At 36.4% G+C, this 27905-nt stretch overlaps 3 protein-coding genes across 7 annotated transcripts in view; 1 reads left to right on the forward strand and 2 right to left on the reverse strand.

Moving 5' to 3' along the window:
• Positions 1 to 225: 225 nt before the first annotated feature.
• Positions 226 to 4793, reverse strand: Idgf4 (Imaginal disc growth factor 4). Of its 3 annotated transcripts, none has more exons than XM_011635662.3 (7): positions 4689 to 4793; positions 4081 to 4216; positions 2974 to 3224; positions 2482 to 2785; positions 1544 to 1706; positions 1408 to 1449; positions 226 to 961 (listed from the first exon to the last, which is right to left on the reverse strand). In XM_011635662.3, the coding sequence occupies exons 1-7, from the start codon at positions 4707 to 4709 to the stop codon at positions 499 to 501; spliced, it is 1380 nt and encodes a 459-aa protein (XP_011633964.2). In that variant the 5' UTR covers positions 4710 to 4793; the 3' UTR covers positions 226 to 498. The 3 variants fall into 3 exon arrangements, with proteins under 3 accessions (XP_011633964.2, XP_011633965.2, XP_011633966.2); XM_011635663.3 differs by having other exon boundaries at positions 4682 to 4700; XM_011635664.2 differs by lacking the exon at positions 1408 to 1449 and having other exon boundaries at positions 4689 to 4708.
• Positions 4794 to 8801: 4008 nt separating this feature from the next.
• Positions 8802 to 22666, reverse strand: LOC105425092 (uncharacterized). 2 transcript variants are annotated; one of them, XM_089072958.1, is made up of 7 exons: positions 22105 to 22666; positions 14958 to 15140; positions 14186 to 14661; positions 13511 to 13915; positions 10701 to 11146; positions 10430 to 10545; positions 8802 to 10349 (listed from the first exon to the last, which is right to left on the reverse strand). In XM_089072958.1, exons 2-7 carry the CDS (start codon positions 15136 to 15138, stop codon positions 10294 to 10296), a joined length of 1680 nt encoding a protein of 559 aa, XP_088929084.1. In that variant the 5' UTR covers positions 15139 to 15140; positions 22105 to 22666; the 3' UTR covers positions 8802 to 10293. The 2 variants fall into 2 exon arrangements, with proteins under 2 accessions (XP_088929084.1, XP_011633963.2); XM_011635661.3 differs by having other exon boundaries at positions 13787 to 13915; positions 22105 to 22629.
• Positions 22667 to 23203: 537 nt separating this feature from the next.
• Positions 23204 to 27905, forward strand: part of LOC105425091 (uncharacterized) — a 37377-nt gene continuing 32675 nt past the window's right edge. The window contains exons 1-2 of one of the 2 annotated variants that reach the window (XM_025217769.2): positions 23204 to 23533; positions 24000 to 24176. The gene's annotated coding sequence lies outside the window, so the exon portion shown is untranslated. The remainder of the gene's footprint in view (positions 23534 to 23999; positions 24177 to 27905) is intronic. The other variant, XM_089072945.1, reaches the window with a different exon arrangement.

Below are 27905 nucleotides of genomic sequence, written 5' to 3' on the forward strand. Positions count from 1 at the left end.
GAAAAAAAACCCACCCTCTAAAATTGCCTTGTCTTCAAAATCAGACAACAGTATAAATCTTTTTCATTTACAAAAAAAAAAACAATTTTAATATGCGATATAATTTCGCAAATGAGTATTATGCAAACTGAATTCTTACTGAGATTATTTTGTTAATACAGTTATTCTTTGTGGGATAAGCTCACCTCTCGAAAACAATGGGGGATTAAGATCAAAGGACCTGAATAATAAAGCAGCGATATTTTTATTATTCTCAAGTAAAATACATCTAAAATATCGGCATTACGATCCTCATTAAAATTTCCTCGTTAAAAGTCTCGAAATACAACTCATATAGGACGACATATAAATACGATCACTGTAGTAGGATCACGACCAGCATCCAAAATATTCCTTTTCCGAAATCAATTAAAATCCTCTCGCCCGGATATCGCGGATAGATTTCCAAATCTCGATTCCGATTGCCGATTCGCGATTTCGAATCTTCTCCGCTCATCTCTACAGCTTGTATTTAGCTCCTCTGGTGATAGGGTACTTCTCGCCGGTGCAAACGCCCCGGAAGTCATCCAGGGAGAGATCCACGATCGCCACACCGCCGAGACCCTTGGACTTCACATACGCAGCCTTGTTACCAGCGGTATCCGGATCCTCATAACCCGCCCAGATTCCTTCGGTTCCAGTGTCACCGTCGTAGGCCTGATAAGCATAGCTGCCGTACTTCTTGGACGGATCGCTGACTCGTCGCAGTCGTCCCACCGCGTGCTCGGTCAGCCTGGCGCACATCTCGGCGTAGGACAGCAATCCCGGCTCGTTGGTGTGAGGTCCGGGTGTACCCGGGCCATCAGTCACGATGGGCGGTACGCCAGAAATCTGGCTGTCAGCCGTCAGTTTCCACGTGCGAGCGTACGTAGGAATGCCGATGACAATCTTGCTGCCAGGAGTCCCATGCTCCAACCAGTATCTGCAAAGTTATTTTTATCATTCCGATTTTTATCAATTTTCATCGAGTCGTAAAAGCTTTTGTGCAAGAAATATCCGCTTTTAACAAGTTAATGAAGTATGCCACCGGCATACTTAACATAAAAGAAAGATTTGTGTAAACGCAGGTTCGTAATCGTTTGGCATCTGGGAAACGTTAAAACTGTTAATGAATATTTATAATCGTTAATATGTAGGAATTATAATTGATCCGACAAAAATAAATTACGCATTGTAATTTATTTAATCAACGGATTGTGAATTAAGCAGGCAAGAAAGTAAATTTAATATGAAAACTTGGCAGTACGGAAAAATCAACAAGATTAAAACATAGGATTGCGTGTAAATTTACTAGGCGGGACATGTCATGTACATGTCATGTTTTATATGTTAAAATAAGTGCGTTGTACGGGAAAAAGGTGTGTTTACCTTGCCGCAGCATCAATATTGTCATCTCTCTCGTGTCCGTAACTGTCATAAATTTATTACGTTATATATGTTAAACTATATTTTATAAAAGGAAAATACTGACGGGATGTCAGTTACGAGAAAGAATCGGGTTTACCTTGCCTGAACATCAATGTTATCTTCGGCAACACGGCCGTAACTGCCGTAAATTGGTGCTGGGAAGTCGGCCTCCTTCGCGTTGCGCTCCGGCGTCTTTTGATCGAAAGCAAATAGATGCACGGCTTCGATGTTGGGCGCCAATAATCTGGCATCGTAGTAAACTATAAAAAAAAAATCATAAAATAAAAATAAAATTGAATGTAGACACTACGGTACTAGAATAACAGTGCTAAAATAATCATAATGATTTGTTAACAATTGTTAATAATATTTTATTATCTTTATTATATTTATAACAAATATTTCTTTTATTATTTTGAACTAAACAAGATGCTTATACATTTTTGCATGTTGAAAGCGATGCTGCAAATTTTTAGCAATGTTAGATTTCCAAAATAATTGAGTCTTAATATGTAAAAATAGCTTTTTTATAATATTTGAAGATTTTTCATAAAGATTGACAACATCTTGAAATGCTGATCAAAAGTCATCGAATGTGTTGTTCATCCCTATAAAAAAACTTTTTTTTTATTTTAATATCTTATTTTTTAGTTATATTATGAAGAATTTTAATACAGAGTTTTGTCTCTGAGAGAAAATCTCTTTGTTATCTTGCAAAACTCTATTAATATTCTTCATAATATGGATAAAAAGTAAGGTAATAAAATAAAATAAAGAAACAAGAATTTTTTGTAGAGGATGAACAATACATTCATGATTTTTCTAATCCAAATTTCAAGATATTGTTAACCTTTTTATAAAAAAAATCTTCAAATTTTGCAAAAGAAGCTTTTGCATATTAAATCTTAATTATTCTGGAAATCTGGCATGCTGGAAAAATTTCGCTTGCGACATTGTTTTTAGGAACTCAAAAAGCAACAAGAAACATTTTGTCTAGTTTAAAATAATTTTTTTAAATTAATATAAGATACAAACCACTGGCGTTAACGTGAGGCAACACCGTGAGAGTCAGGGCCTTGAATCTCGGTCTCAATTGCGTTTTCAAATCACGAACCAGAATCGTGAAACCATCGCGATGCTCCTGCTCCTTCTCGTCCTTGAATTTCCCGTAGCCGAGCTTCTTCTTGATACCGTGCCAGATGGAACTAAAAGTGCCACGGTTTTTCTTGGGCTTTACTGGTGGAAACTGCCATGCCAGGTCGATTCCATCAAAGTCGTAATCGTTCAGCAGACGGTTCACGGAGTTGATAAACTTCATTCTGCCTTCTGAAGTCTCGGTCTATCGGCCCAAAAATTTTTGTCATTCCGTTTAATCTTTTATTATTTTATTATTTCGATATTATTTCTTTTTCTCGAATCGCCTTGAGTAAACAGTCGAAAGTTTTATTTTAACGCGATTTTATTCCAAGTGAAAAGAATACGCGAAACAATATGAAGTCGTAATACTGATATCCGACTCGCACTTACCAGCACGAGATACTTGTGTTCCTCATCGTAAGGATCGGAGTTTCCTCCGACGCTCAGATAAACCTTCAAATCGGGAAACGATCTCTTCAGTTGCGTGGCGAGTCTGTAATAGGAGTAACCCGATCCGGTATCTAAACTCGGTGAGCCGGGAACAATCTCGAAGTCAGAATTGATGTGAGCATATCCGTAGATAAGGTGAGTGCAGAGAGATAAAGCGAGTCTAACGTCTTCAATTTGAAATTTGGCTGGACCTTTGAAAGTGAGAAAATTTTGTAAATACCAAGCACACATTGATAATAATAATATTGATTATTTATTTAAATTAAAGAATTAAAGATTGAGGGGACGTAAAAAGTTTAATCACATTATTATTACATAGAATTTACATAAAAAAATCACATTTATTATTTGTAATATTGCCAGCTGCCAATTATGAATTGTGAAATATCTATGTTAGATTTGTATTCTTGTGATATATTTGATTGTTGGTAACGTCTATCGCAATATAAACACAAGTGCGACAGACCTTCTCTAATAAATACAAACCAGAGAAACTTCGACTGACACATCATACGTTATCGATTTCACATATCGTAATAAGGAAGAAGGAAATATTATATAACGAAAACTTTCCAAGGAAGATTTCACACATAGCTTATTCATAATTATATTAATTTTAAAAAATTAAGCACATAAAGTAACAGTGGAGATATAACAATAAGATAACGATAACACGTTGTATATCAATTACAATTTAAAAAATAAAAAAATATAAAGTCGTTAAAAATTATATTTAACATTTGCAAATAATTCACTTTTATGAATTAATAATAAAAAGATTATATTTTTTGAAATGATAAAAATTTCCTCTTTTATTCTTATAATATTAACGAATATGTTAACAGATGTTCTTACGTCAAGTGTCTTACACATTTTACGTTTATGATTTTGTTAACATAGCTCTCAATTTCTAAGAAGCGATTCTCGTGAGAATTATTCTTTTTTTCAATCCGCGAGATTGTAGAATATATGATATCCTTCCAAGTCGCAGACCCCGTGCTTCGCATGTGAGTATGAGTAATGAGCATAACTAACAAATAGACTCACCTTGTCTTTCGTAAGCCGTGCTATTCCAATAGCAAACTACTTTGTTGTGTTCGTTAGGATCTACGCTGAACACCGCTTGAATGCACAGCAACGCGAAAACGGCCAAGAGTAACGTCTTCATTTTTGCTGTCTGGAACTGTAACGTGTCCGTAATTAATTAATTCGATCGATCGAACGAATATTTTAAGTTGATATCACACCCGATTGACCCGATTAGCAGTAGGCTAATGCGATAATACTTTCTCGTACAGTTACTTCGATAGTAAGCAAAAATATTCTACCGAAAATAAAAAATAAAATAAAAAATAAAATAAAAATAACACTATAATCTGCTATAATTTAGCACAAAAAAAAATATAGAAAATAAAACTCTCATCAAGTATTTTAATATGGTATTTTAATATATTAAAAGATTTCTTATTCTTTATTTTATATTGCATTACTTTGGATTTTCTAGCGATATAATTTATTACTCCTATTTTTAATCTTTGACGTAATCACTCGTAATTATTTCGCGTTTTCAGTTAATTGGATTGTGTTTCTGGAAATTCCAAAGTATTCTGTATTTAATGTTGAATTATTTCAAATGTCTTCTACTCACGTCTTACCTTCAGTAACGAAAGGAACATACTGGCGCGTTGTTGCTCCTCGTCAGGGACTTTGAAACCTCGATCCGATCTTCAATTCGAGTAGTGGGGCCTAGTCGATATTACGTCAGTCCCGTGATCGTCGTTGTGAGTTTGTGAGTTCGTCGTGTTAATACATATATATATACATACAAGGTGGTCCACGCACAAGATAGTTTTCCAACAGTTCATTAGTGATAGCGATAACCACATCCACACACAAACATATCCATCACATTTAGAGTCATTTTCAGAATTTCCACGCTGTTATAAAATTCTGGTTTTTTTCCCCAAAATAACATAGAGTTCTTAATATGTTTTCAAATTAACTATTAACTTGATGAAAAGCGATAGAAACGGGAATAAAAAAAATTTTGGCCTTTTTCGTTTTTTGAACTGGAAATTTTCACGAATCGCAAATATGTTGAAAATCTGATTTTGCATGGACCACCTGGTATACGATATGCCGCGAGGTGTGCGTTGTGAGAATTCATCAGATGAACGGTCGAAACTCACGCACACTAAGTGCCCCCAAGGTCGGAAGTTGCGAAAAGTGTCGCCAAGAGAGACGAGTCAACACGAACGAACGAAACTACTAATATTGTCTATATTATTAATTATCACACATTCCCAGTAAAACACACGATAGCTGGGAAATTAATTAAAGCTGTATGTGTCAATGTGGGAAACGCGACGTTTAATTCTCTATTTTTTTTCCTTTATATTTTCCTTCGTGAGAATTTATATTTTAATTTATCGTTAAAACTCGTTCATTTTAAATAATTTAAATAAAAAATTTAAATAAATGGATGCATCAAAATTTGCATTATAAATTTGATTTCGATATTCTCGACAAAAAAAAAAAAAGAAGAATAAGTGGATATCCGCAACACTCTGTATACCTTCGTCCTTCGAGAAATGTTGAATTTTCGCTGAGGGCGAGGCTTCATTCCTGTAGGCTTTGAAGGATCGATCGTTGAGGCATACATAAATGATCTGCGGTGGTTTTCCGGTTTTATTCCGAGACACCTCGTGCATAAAACTCGCACGTTTACATCGACAATGTCCTCTGATTTGCAAATGATATTAACGCGCCGCTGGATGCGGCTGAGTTAAAGCGAAACCATCGCGATCAACTCATAGATGCAAAATCATAGATGCAAAATATATTCTGCAATATGAATCACCAGTCGCGATCGTTCTTGCGAAAAATTGGTGAATTATAAATATCGATAGAAATTCATTCGACAAAGCTACATGAAATTCTAACTGTTTAATTTAGGAATTTTATTTAGAATTACACAAATTGCACTTTTCACGTTACAAAGCGTGAAATGTAATCATATTACATTTAAATACAATGTTAATAATTATATCAATATGTCATTTTCTTCTAATTTGGACGTATTTCCAATTTTATTTGTTTTAATTCGTGTTTTATATTTAATTTTTATTCCATTTAAATTTCCATGAATTTTCAAATGTTAAAAAAACAATTAGAAATTTGCGATTCTATAAATATATCGATTCATCTATCGATTCATTTCAATTTACCTGTTTATCTAGTTGGAAAATGACTCAATGTGGTCGTGCAACCTTGCTCGAAGACTACTAATGCGTGAGCTCTTGTAATCTACAAGAAGATTCATAAAAGGATAATTGGATTCATTTAGTGTATTCGTAGATATGCTGACGTGACCATTGCGTCTAAGTATTACGACATGATTACTTATCCGCGATATCTCCAAAAGACAACAATACTTGTAGCACAGCTATAAATGTTTCTAACATATCCTATTAAATACAGTTTCATTTTAATTTTATTAAATTAAAATTTTAATTTTTTAATATTTTATTAAATTATTTAGTGTTGAATAACGAAGCATGCACAAATTAATATTACAATGTGTAATATTAAAGATTATAGTTCCTTATGATAAAATAATCCAAGTTAAAACGATATGCTTTTGTCTTCCAAATTTGATAGATTTAAAATCGTCAAATTTACAAAATTGCTCTTATTTGATATTGAATATTTATATTGAATATATTAATTTGATATTGAAATTATTTGATATATGAATATTCACAGTAATATACAATATTATATTTTATTACATAAATATCGTAAACAATATTGATCGAAAATCGGTTTCTTTTTTTTTTTTTTTGGAAAGTGTGAGTCTATAAAATATGCCAATCAAATGAGTTTTCAATCAAACGATTGCGAAATAATTGAAACGTCCGTGCAAACTTCCCTTAGGTATTCATTGGATTTGTTTCGGGCGATGCCGGCACTAGACGAACAAACTACTGCAGAACATTTGATAGCCAAGGGAAATTACCGAGTTAAAAAAGATTAAAGCGACTATTCTTGCACGCATGAATCTAGAATGTGTTTACGTTCTTGATTCCGCTATAAGAGTTTGTTCGAAGCACGGTTCATCGAGAATAAGGTCCACGAAGATAACTCGGGCAAAAGGTTATTAAATAAGTAAACCATTCCTCTTATATTCCAATCGAGAAAGCATATGTTCAACACATAATCAATTTGGAGTGTTACAAAACGTAAAACATAAGAGCGACGACGAAAAGCGTAGCGGCGAGATATTTTTCTATCACTTTTAATATTACATAATATTAACGGAGTTACAGATACAATACTTGCTTGCATCTAATTGTAAATTATAGACATTGCTTTATTAAACTTTATTAAATCAGAGAAAAGATGTCATAAGAGAAGATATGCTTTGTAGAAATATTAAGAAAAATTTAAGAAAAAGTCTAACAAGGAATGATAGTTCGCTCTTATTTAAAATATTAATATATCACGTATATCTGAAATTAAAATAGACTACAAGTTAATTAAGTTCTTTATTAATGTTTTTTTTTATATTAGATCATAAGAAATAAAAATAATACATTTAATAAAAATAATAATAAAATAATAATAAAAATAATAAAAAGCTCGAAAAAATAAAATATTGCAAATGTCACACTTTCATTGAAATAATGTATCTTTGACAAATTTAATTATATTTTTATGGAGATTATTCCAACAGTATAATTCTCTACAAATCAAGCAAATATTACATATTGACATACAAAAAGTATTTCTATGTATGTCGATATGTAGATCGATTCTTAGAACAGATAGAGTTGTAAGATGATTAATACTTATATAATACTTGTATGTGTCATGATTAATAAATAATACTGTGCTCCGGAAAGTACATATACATTATTTATTTTTTTAAATAAGGAAAAGTTGAGAGAATAATCTAATAATTTTGTTATATATTCCACTCTTGGTGCATTATTCTTTAGCGCCCAATTCTTTCTTCAGATTTAAAATCGAATTTTTTGATTTACAGAAAACGTAGATAAAGATTTATCGAAACATTTTTTACTTCTTCTATTTTTAATATTATGTATTTTTACGATTAACTCAGAATTAAATTATTAAAGTGAACATCTAAGAATAAAATTTAAGAATACAATTTTATTATTTCCGTTTGATTCTTTGAAAATTAATAAGTGAAAAAATTTTTTATTAAATTATTTATAATAAAAAAGTTTCTAATTTAATAATTTTTGCTGCAGAAAAATTAACTTCAAATTTTCCAAAAAATTACGAAAAAATAATACACGAGAAATGGCGCATTCACAGTACATATGTTTATGTGTATTTATTAATTTTCAAAATAAATCCATCATTTTGATTTGTATATTTTTCACAAAATATTTTCAAGAGAAATTCCATCAAGACGTAGATCTCGTTAATAGTGACAATTACATCGTCAATAAACGCTGAAATAATATTTATTCGATCAAGAAGCAAATCTTCATCTAGTCAGAAGATTCGATTCGGACTGTGGAGAGTAAACTCGAACGTTTTGTTGACATCGAAAAGGAGGTGACTATGTTAAAATCATTAATAATTCAATCTTAAGTTATCGATTTCGTTGATAACGCATTACATTATCATGTTCCTCGAAGCAAATTTCAATATTTCTAAAGACAACATCAAGAAACTATTGATTTGTAGAGAAATTGTCCAAAAAAGACAAGAGGAAAAAGCCAGTAAAAAAAATCTAATTTTTAATCATTTTTATTACGAAAAGAACGTTATATGTACATTTATCACTTCTCTTTGTATGTATATAATTATTATTAAAATAATATCTATAACTATAACAAAATATTATGCTACATTCCTTAGGAATAGCTTAATATAATTTTTTCTTAATCAAGTTTTTACCATTTAACTTAAATAATAAAATCATAATGAGTACAATATTCGGCAAGAAGAGAATAAATAATCGCAAATATTCTTCCGTCGATCGCATTTTTTAATAATAAACTACTATTGGACGATTCATAAATGTCATTTCATAAATATAATTTAAAAATATAAAAATATATCAATTTATCGATATATAAACGATCAATATATATTAATTCAACAGTTCATCTATTTTTAATTTCCTTTAAAACAAAAACTGATCGTTAGCGGCAATGAACATCAATAAAAAAAAAAAGAAACAAGATTAAAATAATTCAACTATTATAAATTCACTTAATGAATTGATAAAGTCGATTGTCGATATCCCATTGTCGTCATGATAATGGCCGTACAATAAAACAAGTTCAGATTACAGAAATCAGGTTACAATAGAAATAACTTTACTTGGAATCTTTTTTATGATTCAAAGATCAAATTGTATCATGTTTTATAATGTAATAAATTTGTATCGTGTTTTAATGTAACAAAATTAAAATAATATTATTTAAATTTTCTCTTTTGCATTTTTACATTTTACACTTATACAAATGATAAAAAAGCTGATATTATACATATGTAAAATTTTTTTATCACACGTAAATCATATGTAAATAATTGCGTGAATAAAAAAAATAATTGCATTAACTGTCGCGATTCACGCAATAAAGACATTTTTATTAATATATTTATATTAACGCAAATTAATTTTAATGCATGAATTACTAAATGGTTCCAGAGATATCTTCGTGCTATTGTTTTATAAAATTAATTGTGCTAATGCAATCTAAGGCCAAATTTAAAACATTTGTAAGAAAGTCACGAGTTTCAAGTAAACGCGATTAAGTTACTCGATTCATACAGATCTTAATCTAGAAAAATACAGTATATCTTTCTTTCTTTCTTTCTTTCTTCGAAAATGTATGCAATAGTTCACTCTAAATGTTCCGAAATTATCAGAAATCTTCGTCAAACATTTAGACGCGCTTGACGATATTTGTACCGTGTATATACTATCATATATCAATACTTAGCTAAAATCCCGTATGAGAATTTCGTATGAAAGATGAAGATGAATTCAATCGTGTCCTTGCCAGTTTCTCGTGACGTATCAAACATCAAATAATTTCGTACAGTTTATAATGCACAATAAGTATTATACGTTGATTAAACCCAAACGATCGTGAATATCGGTCAGGTCAGGTCAGATCAGGTCAGGTCGTTTGACTATTTTTCAGCCGACTTCCTCTTGTAGCACCCGGTTTGCCAGTCGCATTAAAAAACATTCGTACAATGGCGCTGACTTTATTCCCGCTTTTCTTGCTTCAAATTATGCGGATATTCAAGCATGTCGCCCTCGTCTGAAATTCAGATGCGAGAATAATTTCATGATCGCGACATCAATTGAGGCGGTCAGGTTATTCGATCGTTTGAACGTTACCTTCCCCCTCGTCCTCGCCTTCCGCTAGATGAATACCGTTCTTTTGCTGTGGTTCTTTGTCATAATCGCCGCCATCATACTGATCGTCACCGCCGTTAGCTTGTCCATCGTCCAATCTAGAATTAGACAATATAATTAGACAATAGATTTGTTGAAACAGAAACTATACTTTAAAAAATTTAAACAGAATAAAATTATGCAAATATATTATGCATTAAAAATAAGTGCGCTATTTATTTAAATATTATTCAATAAAAAAAAAACAACTCGCCCAGGAACTCGGCCCAACTGATTGGGTTCTTCGCCAACTTCCTGTACCCCGGGACCTACTCTCAACCAGGCGTCGTTTCTCCTCTCTGGCTGTTCGCCGTCATTGCGAAAATTCACGAAGGGTGGGTCTAGATTGCCGGCTTCGACTACCGATTCTTTTTCCATCTTGTCATCCGCATTCGCCGGGGCGAGTTTCGCCGGGGGTGGCTGCAAATTGCTATGAAACGCCGCCGCCTCCTCCCGTTTCCGGGTCTCCTCCTGGCGCTTTTCCTCGTCCACGTCGTCGACGAGCTTCGGCACGATGATTTTCGGTATGGGCAATACGCCGGCCGGTAGCTTGACCTTTGGTCTGACCGGTGGCAGCGCGGGTTTGTCGACGGGCGACGGCGACACCAGATTGGCATTCGCCACGGTGGTGTTCTCCACTCTTCGCGAACTCGTCACGCTCTGAAAAAAATTTTTCACACGATTACAGGCGGCACAACACAGCCGTTCAATCGTAGGCAATCGCAGATTGGGTTGTGACGTTGCGACGTCTTACTTCAATTCTTGCAATTACATAACGTTACGGTAGAACCGGTTTACAGCAACGTTTGTCACTTTTCATAATATACTCGGAAATTGCGATATTACTCTTCGTTAGCTGGACGTAATTTATCCTGTGACATTGTGTATCGATAACTTATTTGACAATCTTGTTACATAAATTTTCCGCCACGCCTCGTAAATTTAAGCAAGACGTATAGAAGGTAGTTACGTAAAGAATGCTTATTCGTATCAAGTAAGCGGTTTGTCTAATAATTATGAACCACAGAAAAAGCCATAAGTGGAATGCATGATGCAGCAATTCTACGTACTGAAGTATCTTTTGTTGAAGCTGTACTTAACAATAAAAACAAAAGAACTACACTACATAAAACAACATAAAAACAAGCTTTTTTTATAATTCAACATACATATATTTAAGCATCTTTTTAGCGTAATTAAAGGATGAATTAAAGGATAGCTTTGATTTTACGCAACGTAAATTAATTGGCGGTGGTAATACAGAAAAGGGATGCAGAAGCTGATAGTAATTAGGTTATTACGAGGTTGCCAATAAAAATGCAAGCGTAAACGTAATAACAATTTATTAATGTATCATGGAACACAGATGTACAGGCACATTGAGAACGGCTCGCGAGCCATTTATACATATACATGAATAATCTTATTTCCAATATAAATAATAAAAGCGAATCTCTATAAAGACAATGAGAGATCGGTTAAAAAAATTATGTGCATATGTATGTAAACACACACACACACACACACACACACACACGAGTAAAATTTTTTTTACACTATTACTTTAATACTATTACCTATTCAATAACATTTAATGATAAAAATATCTATAAAACTGTGCAAATAGAAAACCATTTATAAGATTGACATTTCTTAAATATCTTTTAAAAATTCTTTAACAAAAATATTTAATACAAAAATTAATTAAACTCATTAGTAAAATTTATTGTCACGAATTTTATGAGGAATCCCATATATGATTCAAAATTATAATTAATGTAATTGTAAATGTAATACTAAAAAGTTTTCATTTTTAAAATCGCATTGATATTAATAGAGTGATATGCAAATTATCAGCACAAATTTTTTAACATAATAAATAAGATAGTGAATGTTAACAACAGATAATATTATATTAAATCACTTACGAGTAAAATAATTGATTAAAATTGTTGACAAATTCAGAAGCTATGCATTTTTATTAACAATATATTATATTTTTTAAAAATGACGAAATGGGAATATTTAGAATAATCTTTTCGTATGTAATAAATGTGATATGCGGTAATTGACGATAAGAATTAATCTGATCGTAAATAATAAAGGAAAAAAATAATAAAATGATTCATAGAGAATAAATACTGTTGTTTCATTTAAGACTATTCGCATTGGCTATATATTATTTATCAAGCTTACAAGTTCTACATTTGATATAAAGTAATACTAGAAAGAGATTACAATAAAGAAAAATATCGTGAAAGAAGAGATTCCAATAGAAAAATAAAAAACTTTACTATATTCTAATCCCATATCGAGGATAATATTAGTATTTACCCCAATAGAATACTATTAGAAAAATTATAAAATAAAATATATATTTACCAATATTTTGTTCTGTAAGAAGTTCTCTTACTTGACTTAGAGAATAAAATAATAGTAACTTGTATTACTTAAACGATTAATTAGATCTTTCTCTATTAACCCTTGAATAATCGTGTAGTAAAAGATTGAACAAAGAGAATAATACTTAGATTATTCACAGCTTTAATTTAATACTCAATTAAACTATTCAAATGAATAACTAATATTAATATTTTATTATTTATTATTAATTATTATTTAATGAATTGTTTTTTTAATAAAGATAATCTATATATAATCACAATAAAAGAATCAATCTTTTACGCAATTCACGGGTTAAAACTCAAAGGATATGACTCAGATTGCGCAACCGGTTTTCTAACAAATGAAAAATAAGCTGATCATAAATACGTAATAATAAATGAAATATAAAATCTAACGTATTCCTTTATGTTTGAGAATCCCATCTATTCTTTCCTGTAGAGCCTGTAGCTCATCATCTATTTCGTGAGCTTTGGCACTGGTCGACCGACCAGACGCGACCGTGGATGCTCGTTCAATGGCTGGTTGCGCCAATGGTTGCTCAGCTTGCGAACCCGGCACTGCCGAAGCGTTATCATTCTTCGGACTGTCGTCATCTCGATTCAACGGCGGTGACATTACCTGTTTTCTTTGTTCATCGTCGAGACCGTTTTTCTCTTCGTCTACATTCGGACGTTCGACAACATCCTTCTGCTGCTTTTGTAATTCGTTAGCTGAGGATTTATGATGCTCGCTGACTTCTTTCATTTCACTTGGACCAGCTGGAACGATGTTGCCATTCTTCTGAACGAACCTAATATCATTGGCAGGCTCGGCGTCATCGTTCAACGTCTTCTCGTCTGATGGAGTCGCTGCGCGATAATCACGAGACACATACAGCGGCTGCGACGAACTTACCTGTTGTTGCTGTTGTTGCTGCGGCGCCGGAATCGGCTGTGAGTCTTCCTTTTGCAACGCCGATTGTGATACTGACGCCCGAGGAGTCATCAGAACTGAACTAGAAGGCGTACTTATGTGCGCTAATTTCTGAAATGAATCACGACAATCATCACAAATTTTAATATCTTCATTTAAGAGGTCTCGATTTTTTTCACATCATTGAATACTTGAACATAATTCAGTACTGATTTAGCGAGCAAATGATATTCAATCAACTTTCACAAGACACAGCTATTAATTATTTCACGTATAAAATATAATTATTGACCGTCTTATTTTTTAAATAGTATTTTTTTTCTCTTCATACATATCAGCTGATATTAAGTTATGCTGTCTTCCAGAAAACCAGAGACGTACCTTGGCGCTCTCCAGTTCGCGTCTGAGCTGGAAGATCTCCTTTCTAAGATGATCGACAGTACTACCGGTGTTCTCTCTATTTTGCAGCAGTTCGTTGTACTTTTCTTGCAACTTGGTCTTCTCGTTATCCGTTTCCAGATACTTGGTTTTCAACTCTTCCAAAGCATGGGTCTTGTCCTCTTCAGCATGTTGGATACGAACGCGCAAGCCGTGCAGCGTTACTTGCAGTTTATTGTACTCGTTCTGTGCCTGCGTCTCGCGCTTCTTACACTCCTCCTGCAGATCCTGATGTTCCGACTGCAGAATATTGTAGGCTTGCTGAAGCGAGTTGAACCTCGCCAACGCCTCCATACTGTCCTTGTCGCGCATCGACTTCTCTCGCGACGCGCGTTGCTGCAGCTCCTGCTTCACCGCGGCATTCGAGCTCTTCTCCTCGGCCAGAGATTTCTCCAGTCGTACTTTGTACTCGAATATTACTGGAAAAATACGTATAAGGAGGTTTAATCGTTTATAATCTGTGATTGACAAATTTATAAGAATACAGTATAAGGCCATAATTTGTGAGATTTGCTGAAAATCCTATCCGCCTAATCTTACGACGTATTGTGGTGTGTTATTTTTCACAGTAAATCCCTTGATGTCTGGAATATGCCTTAGAGTCTCAGGTATCTACCATAGCAATTTATCTTCTGACTGTTTAAATGAAATACCAACACCATTGTAAACTTCAACCTTCGACAACACTTAAGTATTTTTATCCCGTCGTGCCTACCTTGCAACTGAGCAGCGAGAGACTCCTGCTGATGGAGGCATTGTACATGCATTTCTCGAAGCCTGGCCATTTCCGAGGTAATGAAGTGGCACACTAACATTGCTACGAGAATCGCTATAACGCAGATCCCGTAAAAAATTAAACGGCCACTCCGGCCTCTGCCAAATCTTGAACCACTCATATCTGTCAACAGGAAAAAATGCCTTCATTACAACATCATCTGTTAAAAAAAACGATCGAGGTTGTTTACGAGTCATATTAATAAATAGAATCATATCGATATGTTGATCTAACACGTATATTTGACGTGATATAAAATATAACGTGACAAATGTTTTCTCACGTTCACATTATTACTACCTATTCATTAAAAAATAATATATAATTAAAACGTAATATGATGTATAAATATATTAAATTAATATATTATACATTATTAACATAAGTCATTAATGTAAATCAAATTCTGACAAAGTAATTTTTAGTAATTAATTAGAATGAATAGTAATATTCACAATTACATAAAGCTATGATTTACGCTTCTACCACAAACTCAATATCAGAGGAATAGTTAGCCAATGATTAACTGAAAATTGTTTGTCAATGTTCAACGCGGAAATAAAAGATGTCATTAAAGTAACTGTTAACGAGACAAATCAAAACGTACATATAGGATGAGAAGCTGCGTGTCCATTACTCGAACGTAATTAAAGTTGCGCGCACGCGATTCATCATGATTTGACATTTAATTACAATCGTTTGTATTCCATAATCCTATTAGAGAAATATCAACATTTACATATTTGACAGTTTGCCACATATGTGAAATTCAATCTTTGAAATGTGTCGCTTTATAATAAAATATATATATATATATATATATATATATATATATATATATATATAAAATATATGAAAAACGATGTTTAAAGAAAAAACGAAAATAAAATCGCAGTATAAAAAAAGGAAAAAAATAAAAGAAAATAATTAATATATAAATATCTCGCCTATGATTTGTTTTGAGAAATCTTTTCAGAAATAGCTAAATATATCCATAATTCCAGTTAATTTAAAAATATTTATTTCCGTCAAACTGAAATAAAACTTATTTAAAATAAGATAAGAAAATAGCAAATTATCGTTATTTCCTTCCTCTGATATTTATAACGTATAATTCGTTATAATTTATTATCTTTATTAAATGTGCTATTAAATATTATTTCAAGAAAGAATAATAGTTTTAATAAGAAAACCAAATTAAGTTGTTACTACAAATAAAAAGTATCTCTAAAAAAATCATCGCATTACATAGTTGCTACTTGCAAACATTATTTGCAGTTTCTGCATATGGATGTTTCCTCTGCAAACAGAGTAATGAGGAGAAATAAAAAGATATTAGATGCTGATGTAAAATGGGTGGAGGCAAATGATAGAAAAATAAACAAAGAAGGGTCTCAGGGTATTCAGATATACTATGTTTTTAGTATAATTTACGAAACGGTCTCGTTGGCCTCGTTGGTCCAACGAATCGTTTAGCTTTCACTTTCGTTCCTTTTCGTACAGATCGTCCTACTGTTGTTCAGCCTTGAGAGAACCGTTCAAATTTTATTGTGTCTCTTTTCTAGTCAGACGTCTAAATAAAAAACCCCGATCATGTGATTTATATTCATTTTTACCAATAAATTAAATCAAAATTCAAATTTACATACAAATGAACATTAATCCTTTCATTATTTGCATTTTAAGGGACCCAATAGAAATCGATCAGCAAAAATAATTAAAATAATTAAAATTCCTTTCTGTTTTATTTCAAATTTAAAATTAAATTTTGTATTTAAAATTATAAAAATTATATATAAAAGTATCACTTATAAGAGTTTCAAAATCCAAAATCCAAAAATCTATTTTGAGGATTAAGTAATTTTAAAAAGGAAATCTTTTGATCTTTTTTTTACAATTCGCAAAAGTCTCTGATTTATATAACATAGATTCTGATAATAAATATTAAAATATATACGTGCGACCAATTTACAAACGAGGTAATTATAATCTGAAAGACATATCTTAAAATATTTGGATACTTTGTCAATCAATCACCGATTCCGATTATAATTAGCCCAGAAAATGGATCTCTCTCATTTTGATTCATCTGTCCTTCACACTGGCGCGCTCTTTTTCCTCGATCCAGGTGTATTAATGAAAGTTTTCGAACAGAAACAAAAGATCATGACGGGAAGTGAAGCGAAGGGAGAGAGAGAGAGAGAGGGAGCGAGAGAGAGAGAGAGAGAGAGAGAGAGAGACGCGGGACGGGTTAGCTGCTTAGCAGCCGAATTCGAGTTCAGTGACATTTCGAAGCACGCGCGATGTGAGTCCTGTTTTTTTGCAAAACCGACGTACAGCAGCGGTAAGCGTCAGCAACAACGACAAAGACGACGACGAAGGAAAACGACGGCAAAGAAGAGGGCGACGAGAAAGATGAGGAAGAGGGGGAAACGACGGAACGAACGAAAAAAAAAAGAAAAAAAAAAAAAAAAAAAAAAGAAGACGATGCGTCCGCGCGCACGTGTACCGTTCGCGCGGAAACGTGACGTTCGCTCGCTCCGCTCGCAAGCGGATTCGGTCCCGTACGTGTCTCTGGCATTCCGCCACGCCGGGCACGGAAATGTCGCTGCCGATATATATAATGGTACTCGTTAAACGGTTGCGTATGCAAGATAATCCGGCAGGAAGTACGAGTCACCGAAGATAATTTAATTTTCAGGATCTCCGAGTTCCGAGTGGAGAAACGTCACGCTGACTATCGACGGGTCGCGGGCTTTGGCACGTTGTTCACCGTGCCATGTGATCGCGACGTGAGCTCCTTGATATCAAAGTCGACAATTACCGAGCAGCAGGATTCGCATAACTGTTTATTAATCGGCGAAGCAAACGCACGCATGTGGATCGCGCGATAAAACGCGCGATTGCCGCTTACTTAGCGTTCCCCCGGACAGCTGTAGAAACAATGTTGCGGAGCCTCGCAAATGAACACCGCGTATCCACGTATCTACACAGTGAAGTTATTGTCACTGTTGACATTATTGTCACTGTTGATAACGCTATAATAATACTGAGGCAAATGTAGCGTTGCGCAATTATCGTATCATAGTACAGCCAAACATATTATAGTTTCTCGCCTTATCGCCGATTGCAATGCAGATAAGGCGATGATATCTCGAAGTACTTGTAATTCGACAATTATTGAGAATCACGTGCGTATAATTTTCTCTTGAAATTAACTTCAGTATTGAATATAGCAAAATATTTTCCTTTCAGTATCATCCTGTATATCTGCATGGAAAAAAACAGTCTGCTGATGAAGTATTTAAAAACTTGGTGAGTGAGTGAGAGAAAGAGAGAGAGAGAGAGAGAGAGAGAGAGAGAGAGAGAGAGAGGAAGAATTTGGAAATAATATTCTCGAGTATCAAAATAATTGTATTCAAATTGATTACAAAAATATAAAAAATTTTTGCAGTATTATTGTGCTTAATTATTTTGATGGTTCAACAAAATTATTTTCAAATCTACATCTGGCCAAATTTTTAGACGCTTCAGCAAAATCGTTTTCTTCTGTGTAACAATACGTAAAAGCACGCTATTGTTTGTCTCACTTGAAAAAAAAGGGATAAACATCTTTTGTCGATGCGACAGAATTCATTTATTCGTCGACTACAGTCAATTCCGAAGAGCCACTTTGGTAGTCGTTTATAACCGACAGGAACCGTTTGACTCACGCGCTTTTGACTCACAATTACGCTGTTTATCCTCTTTGTCTGCATAACTTCCGGAAAAATAATAATGCTCTTACATACGCAATTAGAAATTATCTTGCACGTGATTATTATACAGTTAGATTAAGTCCTTTGCATTGCATATACATAGTCTTTTTGCGCTCATTTTTTTCTTTCCTTTCGCTCGAGCCGCTTTCCAAGCTTGCTTTAATCTCGATTACAAAGCGAAAAAGGTACGTGCGACAAGGACGTGCCAATAACGTCACAATTCTATTCTTTTAATATATACATACATCCAAAGATTAAGCCTGAGAATGGCTTAATGCTAGATTTCGTAACGAGAGCACCGCAGAATACGAAAGCTAAAAATAGACCTCGAGTGTGAGGACGAGAGGGAATTTGCGACTCTCACGCACTCGATAAAACGAGGATAGCTCGAGATTAATCTGGAATTTATCTCTAGATTAACTTCAAGGCGGATCTCTTCCCGAAGCACTTAACCTAGAAAAGGAAACTTCCTCGAATGCTCGCTGAGAATTTTTTTAAAGCTAATTCCGTTTGGAGATTAAATATTTATGATGTCAACAGGTCGTTCAGCATAAACGCATTTTTAGCAATTTAAATACGATGATTCTTCAATCTATTTTAATAATAATAACGATGTGTTCGATGTGAACAATTGATTGTCGCATCGGGATAAAATTATTTATTACTCATTATTTATTAACTTTGTTTATTCATTATTTATTATCAGTTATCGTGCTTCTTCGTGCACGCGATGCTCTAGATTTTTCTGATATGTAAATTTCATTCCACGTGTTGTCACGTGGACTCTTAATCTCGTATTGAATCTAAATTTGAGGTATTAATTTCTAAATGAAAATTTCGAATAAAAATATAAAAAGTATTTTACATTGAGAGGTGATATTTTTCGCGATATATTAACATCAATAAATATAGTGATTTGACTGAAAGTTTTATAAGCACACGGCTTATACTTTTCTTTAGGAGACTAGGTCTTTACAAGGCTTTTTTTCTGTATCTTGTGTATATAGCAGGAAGTATTTAGCTATTAATGTATTGCTAGCATATACCGATTATTTTTAAAACAAAGTATAATCGAGAGTAATAGCACTGTGCGCTCTGTTATAGACGACACATGTTATAATCTAGTACCTTTGTACAATATACATAGAAAAAAAAAATTAGTCTTAAATCAAGATTATATATTCTCGTATGTAAATAGGAATATTAGAATCTTCTGAAAAGAATTTTAATCTTGATTCGATTTGAATTTGTATAAATATATATATTCAAGTATATATTCTCAATAAGCAAAAATATTATAATCTTCATATCATATAAACAATTTTTAGTCCTGAGTTGGACAAAAATGATACTTGCATACAAATTCAATCAAAAGTCAACAAGACTAAAATTAAAAAAAATTATAATGTCCTTGCTTTTATATATATATATATATATATATATATATATATATATATATATATATATATAAGAATGTTTGTCTTGATTTAAAATTAATTTATATCTCCTCCTATATTTATAGGAAAACTTCTAATTTGGAGTAACATTTTTCCTTTTTATTTCCCAAGTTAAAATTTTTATTTGACTCTTATTCCTTATTTTAATTTTAAGCTTTTTACAGGTTCATTATACAAATTTATTTTACATAAATGAGTTCCTATTTTTACGCTTGAAATGAATAAAGATTTCCTATTTTGACGTTTGAAAGAGGAATTTTCGCCTATCTTCAATAGAATTTTGTGATAGAAGCTGCAAATAGATATAGATTATATAAAAAGAAATCAATTTTATTATAGTATCAAAAGATGGATGTAAAAATCAGGTCGAAATTTCGACTCGAGTTTTCCCGATATTTATATCCCTTGTAATTACGTAAGCTTTTCATTTCAACATGTGTCCCCAATTTTCGGCGATATATCGAGAATGCAACGAGATCGGAAATCAGCTCGACCGGAGATGAGCCATCTCGTTCGCATGCGGATCGTCGTTCGGTTCTCCGTCCTCGGATTAATTAGCGCGCGACCATTAACGCGAGGCGACGCGACACGTAGACAAGCCGCGTGTACTCCAGTACTCGATTCCGACCGACAGACCGGCAATCTGAATACGAGAATATCCCTAACGATTCACGGGAGGCGGCCGTCCCGCGCGTATCGTACACGTGGAATCCCAGCGAGTGACGTTTCAGCGAGACGGAGAACTGCCGTCCGAGCGTCGGAATATCGCGATGTTATCGGAATTAAATTGCCGTTTACGCGCGAATCGTAAACACCTGCGAATATTCCCGCGAATCTTGCACGCTCGTTAACCCTCCTATAATCGGATTTTATTGTTGATTAAAAAAAAAAAAAAATATTACACGGTCGGTAAATGGGAAACGTTGATTAAATCATTGAGATTAAAAAGTATAAAAAAAGATATATAAATATGTATATAAAAAAAAGAAATATTAAATAGATCGAGTAAACACGTGACTCACTCGGGTATTATAGAGGATTAACGAACGATAATTTTTTTTTTTAAAAATCGCGAAATAATTATGCAATGAGAAAACAATTCTTCGAGATTAAATGCAATGTATTTAAACACGGGATAAATAATTTCGCGCCATTAATAATCACAATTTTTATTAATAAAATATAAACAATTATAACTCTAGTCATAATTTCAAACAGTTAATAAAAAGTCGTAAAAACACGAATTATTACACCTAGTATGAGATATTATAGAAAGAAAACATATTTTTTCGCAGAAAACATATGGATTGACATTAGCAGAATTAACTTTTATCACGACATAAACAATAACGATAAAAATGATACAGGCAAAATTAACATTTTTTACGAAACACATGCGAGATTATGGGATAAGGATGGCGAACACTGTACTTGATAGCATCAATTTAAATCTCCGTTAAAATAAACGAGGTCACAATTGTAAAACCATATGGCAAAGAGAATTTCTTCGCGGTTAGCACATGCATCGGCGCGTTACAAGAATTAACCTCGGATTATTGTTACCGCATCTCACCACAGCGAGCGACACCACCAAGAGAGAAACAGAGATAGAGAAAAAAAAAGAATAGACCCTGCGTGAGTCTAAGGATCACCAACACTCTCCGTTTACAAGAACAAACCGCAAACGTCCACCGTAACATAAACGACGGGGATCCGTCGTAAGGTCACGAGCGGCGCATCATAAAACAAAACGAAAACAAAAAGATACATTCCATGCGTCGACACCGAGTGCTCCGGATCGACGCTCCGAGACGCTCGCGCGGACGCGCTCACAAGGGGAATGCACCTGGGGCGGGGGGGAAAGACACGTACCTCACGTGTCCGGCGTGTGTACGACAGCGAGACGCACTCAGCTCTTCTTCATTGCCGCACCAGTCGTCGTCGTCGTCGTCGTCCCCGTCCTCGTTCGCGTCGTTGTTGTCGTTGTGACGATGGCGATCGTGGTCGCCGTCCCGGTCGGCGAAATGGCGACGGTACGTCGCGACGCGCGTGCGAACGGTGACTGCCGACGGTGGCAGCGGCTCCACGCAGCCGTGCTCGCGGAACGCGGTTGTAGCGGCGGCGGCGGCGGCGGCGGCGGCAGCGGCGGCGCGATGCGGCACCGCGCTCGCATAGATGCGGATCGCACGATCGTCGTGTGCGATCGTCGCCGCTCCCACAGACGATCGGTGATCGCGACTCACTCGTGCTCGAAATGAGCGGAACGCGCCGCATGCATTCCAGCGGCTTGACAAGCCGCCCGCGTCGATGATTGGTCGAAGCACTTCGGGGACGCAATCGAGCGACCTATCGCCGACGAGGGATCGAGCGGACACTCAACCTGCGATTCCTCGACGTGCGCTTCGAATCGCCAGTGATTTTCCTCGCGAAATGAAATTAGGACGATGTCAACAGGCAATCAGCGGAATTTTAAATATAGCTTGAAAAAAGATGTAATTTTGTTAACTAATTAAAGATTTGTTCTAATCTTCGATACAGCACCTGTGAGATTTAATTATTTTGTTTTATACATTTTTCGTATTTCTAAGAATTACTGACGAATCTAAATTATCTTATTATTTTACAACTGAAAGCTATATACTGCTGCAGAAAAGTCTATATTTTCATTATTATAAATATTTTTATAACATATTTATAAATCCAAAAAGAAATAAAGTGAAAAAAATATCACTTTTTATATTCTACTATAAATACTTTATTAAATCTTAATAATTTAAAAATTATAATGCGTTTTATCCATCCTTACTATTGCAAACTTTTCTTTTTGGTGATGAGTATTTCGGTTTGAGAAAAAAAAAATCTGAGACAGAAGGAAAGAATGAGCATCCCTGTGGACGTGAGGCAGGGATTTTTCGTCGGCGCGCCCGTGACAGTTGGCGGCACTGTCGCCTCGCGGGGCAAGGCTCCACGGGCGACGGCTGCTCAGTCAGGGATCTCGATTGCATCGTGTCGGTTCGTGGGACCTACGCGCGATCGCAGACGTACGAGAGAGAGAGAGAGAGCCAAGCGCGCACACCCGCCGCTATCTCTCTCCGTCTCTGGTCTCCCTTTCTCTCTCATTCTTTCGTTTACCCTGCGCCGCCCATCGGCCTGGTCTTCGTCACCGCCGCCACCGCCACTGAGGAAGAATCATCGGGATTTCGGCGGGCGCGGACATTACGTTCGTCGTGTGCTCGGCATCGACCGTGCCACAGTGCGCCAGGCTAATCGAAGGCGAGAGAAGGAAAACGTACGACCGGAAGTAGGAAACCCGTCGCACAGCGGACGTGCGCTTTTATTCCCTCCCTCCTACCATCTCGTGTTCTCCCTGTCTCTCCCCCATCGCGCTCGTTCATTCTTTCTTTCTCTCTCTCTCTCTCTCTCTTCGTGTCTATTCCTCTCTCTCTCTCTCTCTCTCTCTCTCTCTCTCTCTCTCTCTGTCTCTCTCTGTCTCTCTTTTTCATTCCCTCGCACTCTCGCACGTTCTCTCTCCTGTCTCGCGTCGGTTCTCTCGTCGACGGCCGTCTCGGGTCGCGCCGCGCTGCGCCGCACCACATCACATCGCACCGCACCGCACCGCACCGCACCGCACCGCACCGCCGCGCGTCGTCTCGCATCGTGTCCGAGCCCGGAGAGCCGTCGCGAGCCGAGCCGAGCCGCGCCTCCTGGACTCCGCGCGCCGCCAAAAACGGCCATTGCCGGTGACAGTGACATGTGCTTTGCCCCAGTGCTGTGCCCGTCCGTCGTCGCCGTGGCTATTCATCGATGCAGCCTGCTGTGCGCCCGTCGTGCTGACTGTGACCGTGACTGCCGTGCCGTTACTGCCGTGCTGCTTCGCCGGAGCCGCCGTTGCCCGCCGCCGTCGCGATGCGCCTCGTCGACGATGCCTTCGCCTGCGAGATGCTGTAAGTATTGGTATCTTATTTTCACGTAGAATAAGAGCGCGTCATTTCTATTGCACACACGTCCCTCCGCGCTTCGCAGCGACGGAAGCCGACGGCGCCGAACGGCGCCGTTCGGCCCTTGACGATAATCGCTATCGCGTCTCGATGTTTCAAAGGGCCTAATGGAAATCTCCGCTCGGCGTGCGCTTTCTTTTTTCTCTCTTTGTTTGGAATTATTTGCGATCAAGACCCTCGCGTGCCACGAAATCGCTTCTCTCTCTGTATCTCTCTCTCTCTCTCTCTCTCTCTCTCTCTCTCTCTCTCTCTCTCTCTCTCTCTCCTCTTCTGACTCCATTCGCGCCAGATATGCTGGTGGAATGATTCCTACGTAAATGTGTTACCGGGGTTTCTCTTATATTTACGCACGTACCCCATATCATGTGACACCATGGCGCGGAAAAACAACGCGATACAATTGTCCCTCGGAACGAAATCACGCTAGTCGTGGCTCGCGCTTTCGTCTATCGATTTCGAGTGTGAGTAGCCGCCTCCGTCGACGATAACAACGACGACGATGACGATGACGATAGTCTTTCGTAGCTCGAGGATCGGTGCCTCGCGATTCCTTCTCGAGAGAAATGCGAATGCGACCGTGTTCGTTGCCGCGCCGCGAAAGTCCCGTTCGTGAGGTTCCCGAGATGAATTCCCTCGTCCGCGAACTGAATCCGGACCGGTGGGTGCACGCGGCGAGGCATTTCGCGAGAAACCGATAACCCCGAAGGTATCAATTTCCCCAAAAGCTCCCCATCTCGTTCCCGCTGTTGTTCTTATCAGAAAGTCATTCTATCTCGAAACAACATTTATACAAAAGTGAGAAAAATCTCGAGACAAAATTATACAAAAGTGAGAAAATTTGCTGGACTCTTTTGACGTACAAAATCGCAGATATTCAATGAATTTTCTCATTTTCATCTCGTTTTGAGCTACACGATTGATCCCCCGAAAAAAGCGGGTTCACGCGTGTTCCTGGGGCGAGGCGAATGCGGGGCGTCCGTTTCGTCACTTCTTCCCGCGCGCGCCGTGATTTTCTCTTCTTGAAACGTATCCGAAACGCCTCGCGTTGGAGAGTCGGCCGGGACAAAAATTTTCGGCGCGTTCTCCGAGCCCGCAAGGCGCGTAAGTGTGTCGCGTAACAGTCGGTCGTCACGGAAGAAACGCGATCAGCAATATCTTACGGAGACGGATTGATCGTATCGGTAAACACGAACCGCTCGTTGGAACGCAGCGCCGCGCGTATCTCCCCTCGCTCCTCGGGAGGGAAACAAAAGCGTGATGATAAAATCCCGAGTCTTCTTGGCGAAACTCCGCGTGAAAAAGAGAAAGAGAGAGACAGATCGTCATCGTCAGCGACATCGCGAGGCGATCGCAAAATCCGCGTAGGACAGCTTCAGGCATCTCTATTGATTCGAGTTTTACCCTACTGACTCATTTACCACAATTCGCCCAAACAAACACGAGTCCCTCCTCCTCCGCTCTCCCCCTCCCCCTTACTCTCCCCTCGTCCTTTCGGCGACGCTCGCGTCTAGTACGGCTCCGTTTCTCTCGGTTTGGCTTCCTCTCGATTTAATGGTAAAAGCAGACGTACGATTCCGAGCGAGCGTGCTAATGAAGGGACGAGCGAGTTTTTCGCCGACGAAAGTGGAGTAAAGCTTTTCGATGGCGTTACTGCGCAGTAGAAACGAGCCTGACCCCCCCGAGTCGACGCTAACATGGTGGTTCGTTCCCGGTCGTGAATGCCGGCCTTTTCCGCCTGCGGCTTTTCCAATCGGCATTTCGTACGCGACCAGACGGAGGAGGCTTGTTCGATATGGTCCACAATTAATCGGCGTACCGCGAGCCGAGAATCCATCATGATGTCGTTAATCGCCGGGAAATCCAGTTCGAAACTGGACATCGGTAATCTGAGAGCGACACTTCCACGTCTCCGTCGTTCGTGATAATTAAATCGTTCCGAGGATAAAAATCAGAAGTCGCGCGAACTGCGAGATAACGATCGGATTTACTCGCGGGTTTTCCGAGCGAAACATTCGGTGATTTCGAAATGAGTTCGCGTCTCATCTCGTCTCATTGAATTTTTATAGCTAAAGCGGGTTTCAGTTATAACTCAATTATCAGGTCGGGCTTAGAGCTCTGCCCATGGAAAGTCTTTTTAATTACTTAATTCTAACATTGTCCCGTGATTCATTTATGTTTTCGTAAATTATTTGACTGAGATGGTAATTGCATTACTCATCTTATCGCGATTCAAGTTTGAAGGACGAGGTCTCTACCTGGAAAAATCTAGAAGGAAAAACGTAGAACCTGGAATTCTCAAGGAATTTATTTATGCCTTGAAAACTCAGGAAATTTTCATGGAATTTTATCAAAAGTCAGGAAATTTTTCGAAGTTTTTTCTAACATTTTATTTTTATTTTATAATCAGGAATTTACCGACAGAATTGCTAATGATAACAGAGAATTCATCCATTCTATGTAAATGTCACAGCATATTGATTTTACAACTCCATTGCTCAATATCGAAGACAATAATTTCGTATTAGATACAATTTTGTTTGATAAAGACGAATGTTTATTTTAATAGTTTTCTAAAAGTTCAATTTTGTACGGGTTGTACGTTACATAATCTTTTATTTGTACCCTTTGAAATTTTATGCAATATAAAATATTCATTTTTTTCATAGTTATAGTAGTTTATAATTTTTTTCTTTCTTAAAATTTTTTAAATTTGATTATTAAAACTCAGCAAGTGATATTCTAAATTTTATTTTATAATTTATAAAGTTTTATAAATAGAAAGTAAGGACTTTGCACTATAAATATATATTTATTTGTAAGATATATTTATAAAAATACTTTTATACTTTACCTGGAATTTTTAACAAATCGCTTTGAAAATCGGAAAATTCTCAGAGAATTTTTTTCGGGTTTTCCAATAGACCTCCCTGTAGAGTTAAATATATCATTTAGCTGCAGAAACCGCACCTGAAATCGGTAGACATAGATATCTATCTACGAGTTATTAATCTTTCGCGACACTGAAAAAATAAATCGATATTCGGTGGCCCGGTTTTTACTTCGTTGTATCGTGTGACACGCTTTATTATTCGTACCGGCCTGCAACCGGCTCAGGAATTATAATTTACAAGTTATAATTGAACGTTATCTGGACCATTTGGGAGAGACATGTGTCGTCGTCGTCATAAGCCGCTACGTCGAGTCTACCTACGGCGTGATATCGTAAAGGGTTAAAAAGCGAATCAGGACGCACGCGATGCGCGCTCGCTTCGTGAGTTCACGTACTCGTCAACACGTTTTACAAGTTATACGCGACGTTACGAGGGACGGTAAACCAATCTTGCCGGCCGAGCGTGGCTTCTCAAAGCCGTTCTAGTTGGAGAAAGAAAAAAAAAAGTAGGTTCCGCGCCGGCATCAAATTCCCGAGATCTTTTTCCTTCCAACGACGTCTTTTCGACGAGGCAAATTATTGCCTGTGAGTTCGGATCTTTAGCGGTACCGGCGACGTAAATAATATTTACCTCATTTTGAAAAATGATAAGAGAAACTCGAAATGAAGGATATTTATTGACATTATACAGCCTTTGATGTAAAGTTCAGGCATTTTATTATAAGCATTTATATATTTTTCATGATTTTCATGAAGGCGAACGTGCGCGATGTGCTGTGCGGCAT

This window comes from Pogonomyrmex barbatus, unplaced genomic scaffold, assembly GCF_055798465.1.
Source record: "Pogonomyrmex barbatus isolate J1 unplaced genomic scaffold, ASM5579846v1 scaffold14, whole genome shotgun sequence".
In the NCBI taxonomy this organism is placed as follows: domain Eukaryota; kingdom Metazoa; phylum Arthropoda; class Insecta; order Hymenoptera; family Formicidae; genus Pogonomyrmex; species Pogonomyrmex barbatus.

Coding starts and splice junctions, on each gene's coding strand:
- Idgf4 (XM_011635662.3), bottom strand. CDS start 4,709: ATGTTCCTTTCGTTACTGAAG. Junction 4,217..4,688: donor TGTTCCTTTCGTTACTGAAG/GTAAGACGTGAG, acceptor GACACGTTACAG/TTCCAGACAGCAAAAATGAA. Junction 1,707..2,481: donor GCCTCACGTTAACGCCAGTG/GTTTGTATCTTA, acceptor TTTTTTTTATAG/TTTACTACGATGCCAGATTA.
- LOC105425092 (XM_089072958.1), bottom strand. CDS start 15,138: ATGAGTGGTTCAAGATTTGGCAGAGGCCGGAGTGGCCGTTTAATTTTT. Junction 10,546..10,700: donor CAGTTGGGCCGAGTTCCTGG/GCGAGTTGTTTT, acceptor GTCTAATTCTAG/ATTGGACGATGGACAAGCTA. Junction 10,350..10,429: donor AGGCGAGGACGAGGGGGAAG/GTAACGTTCAAA, acceptor TCTGAATTTCAG/ACGAGGGCGACATGCTTGAA.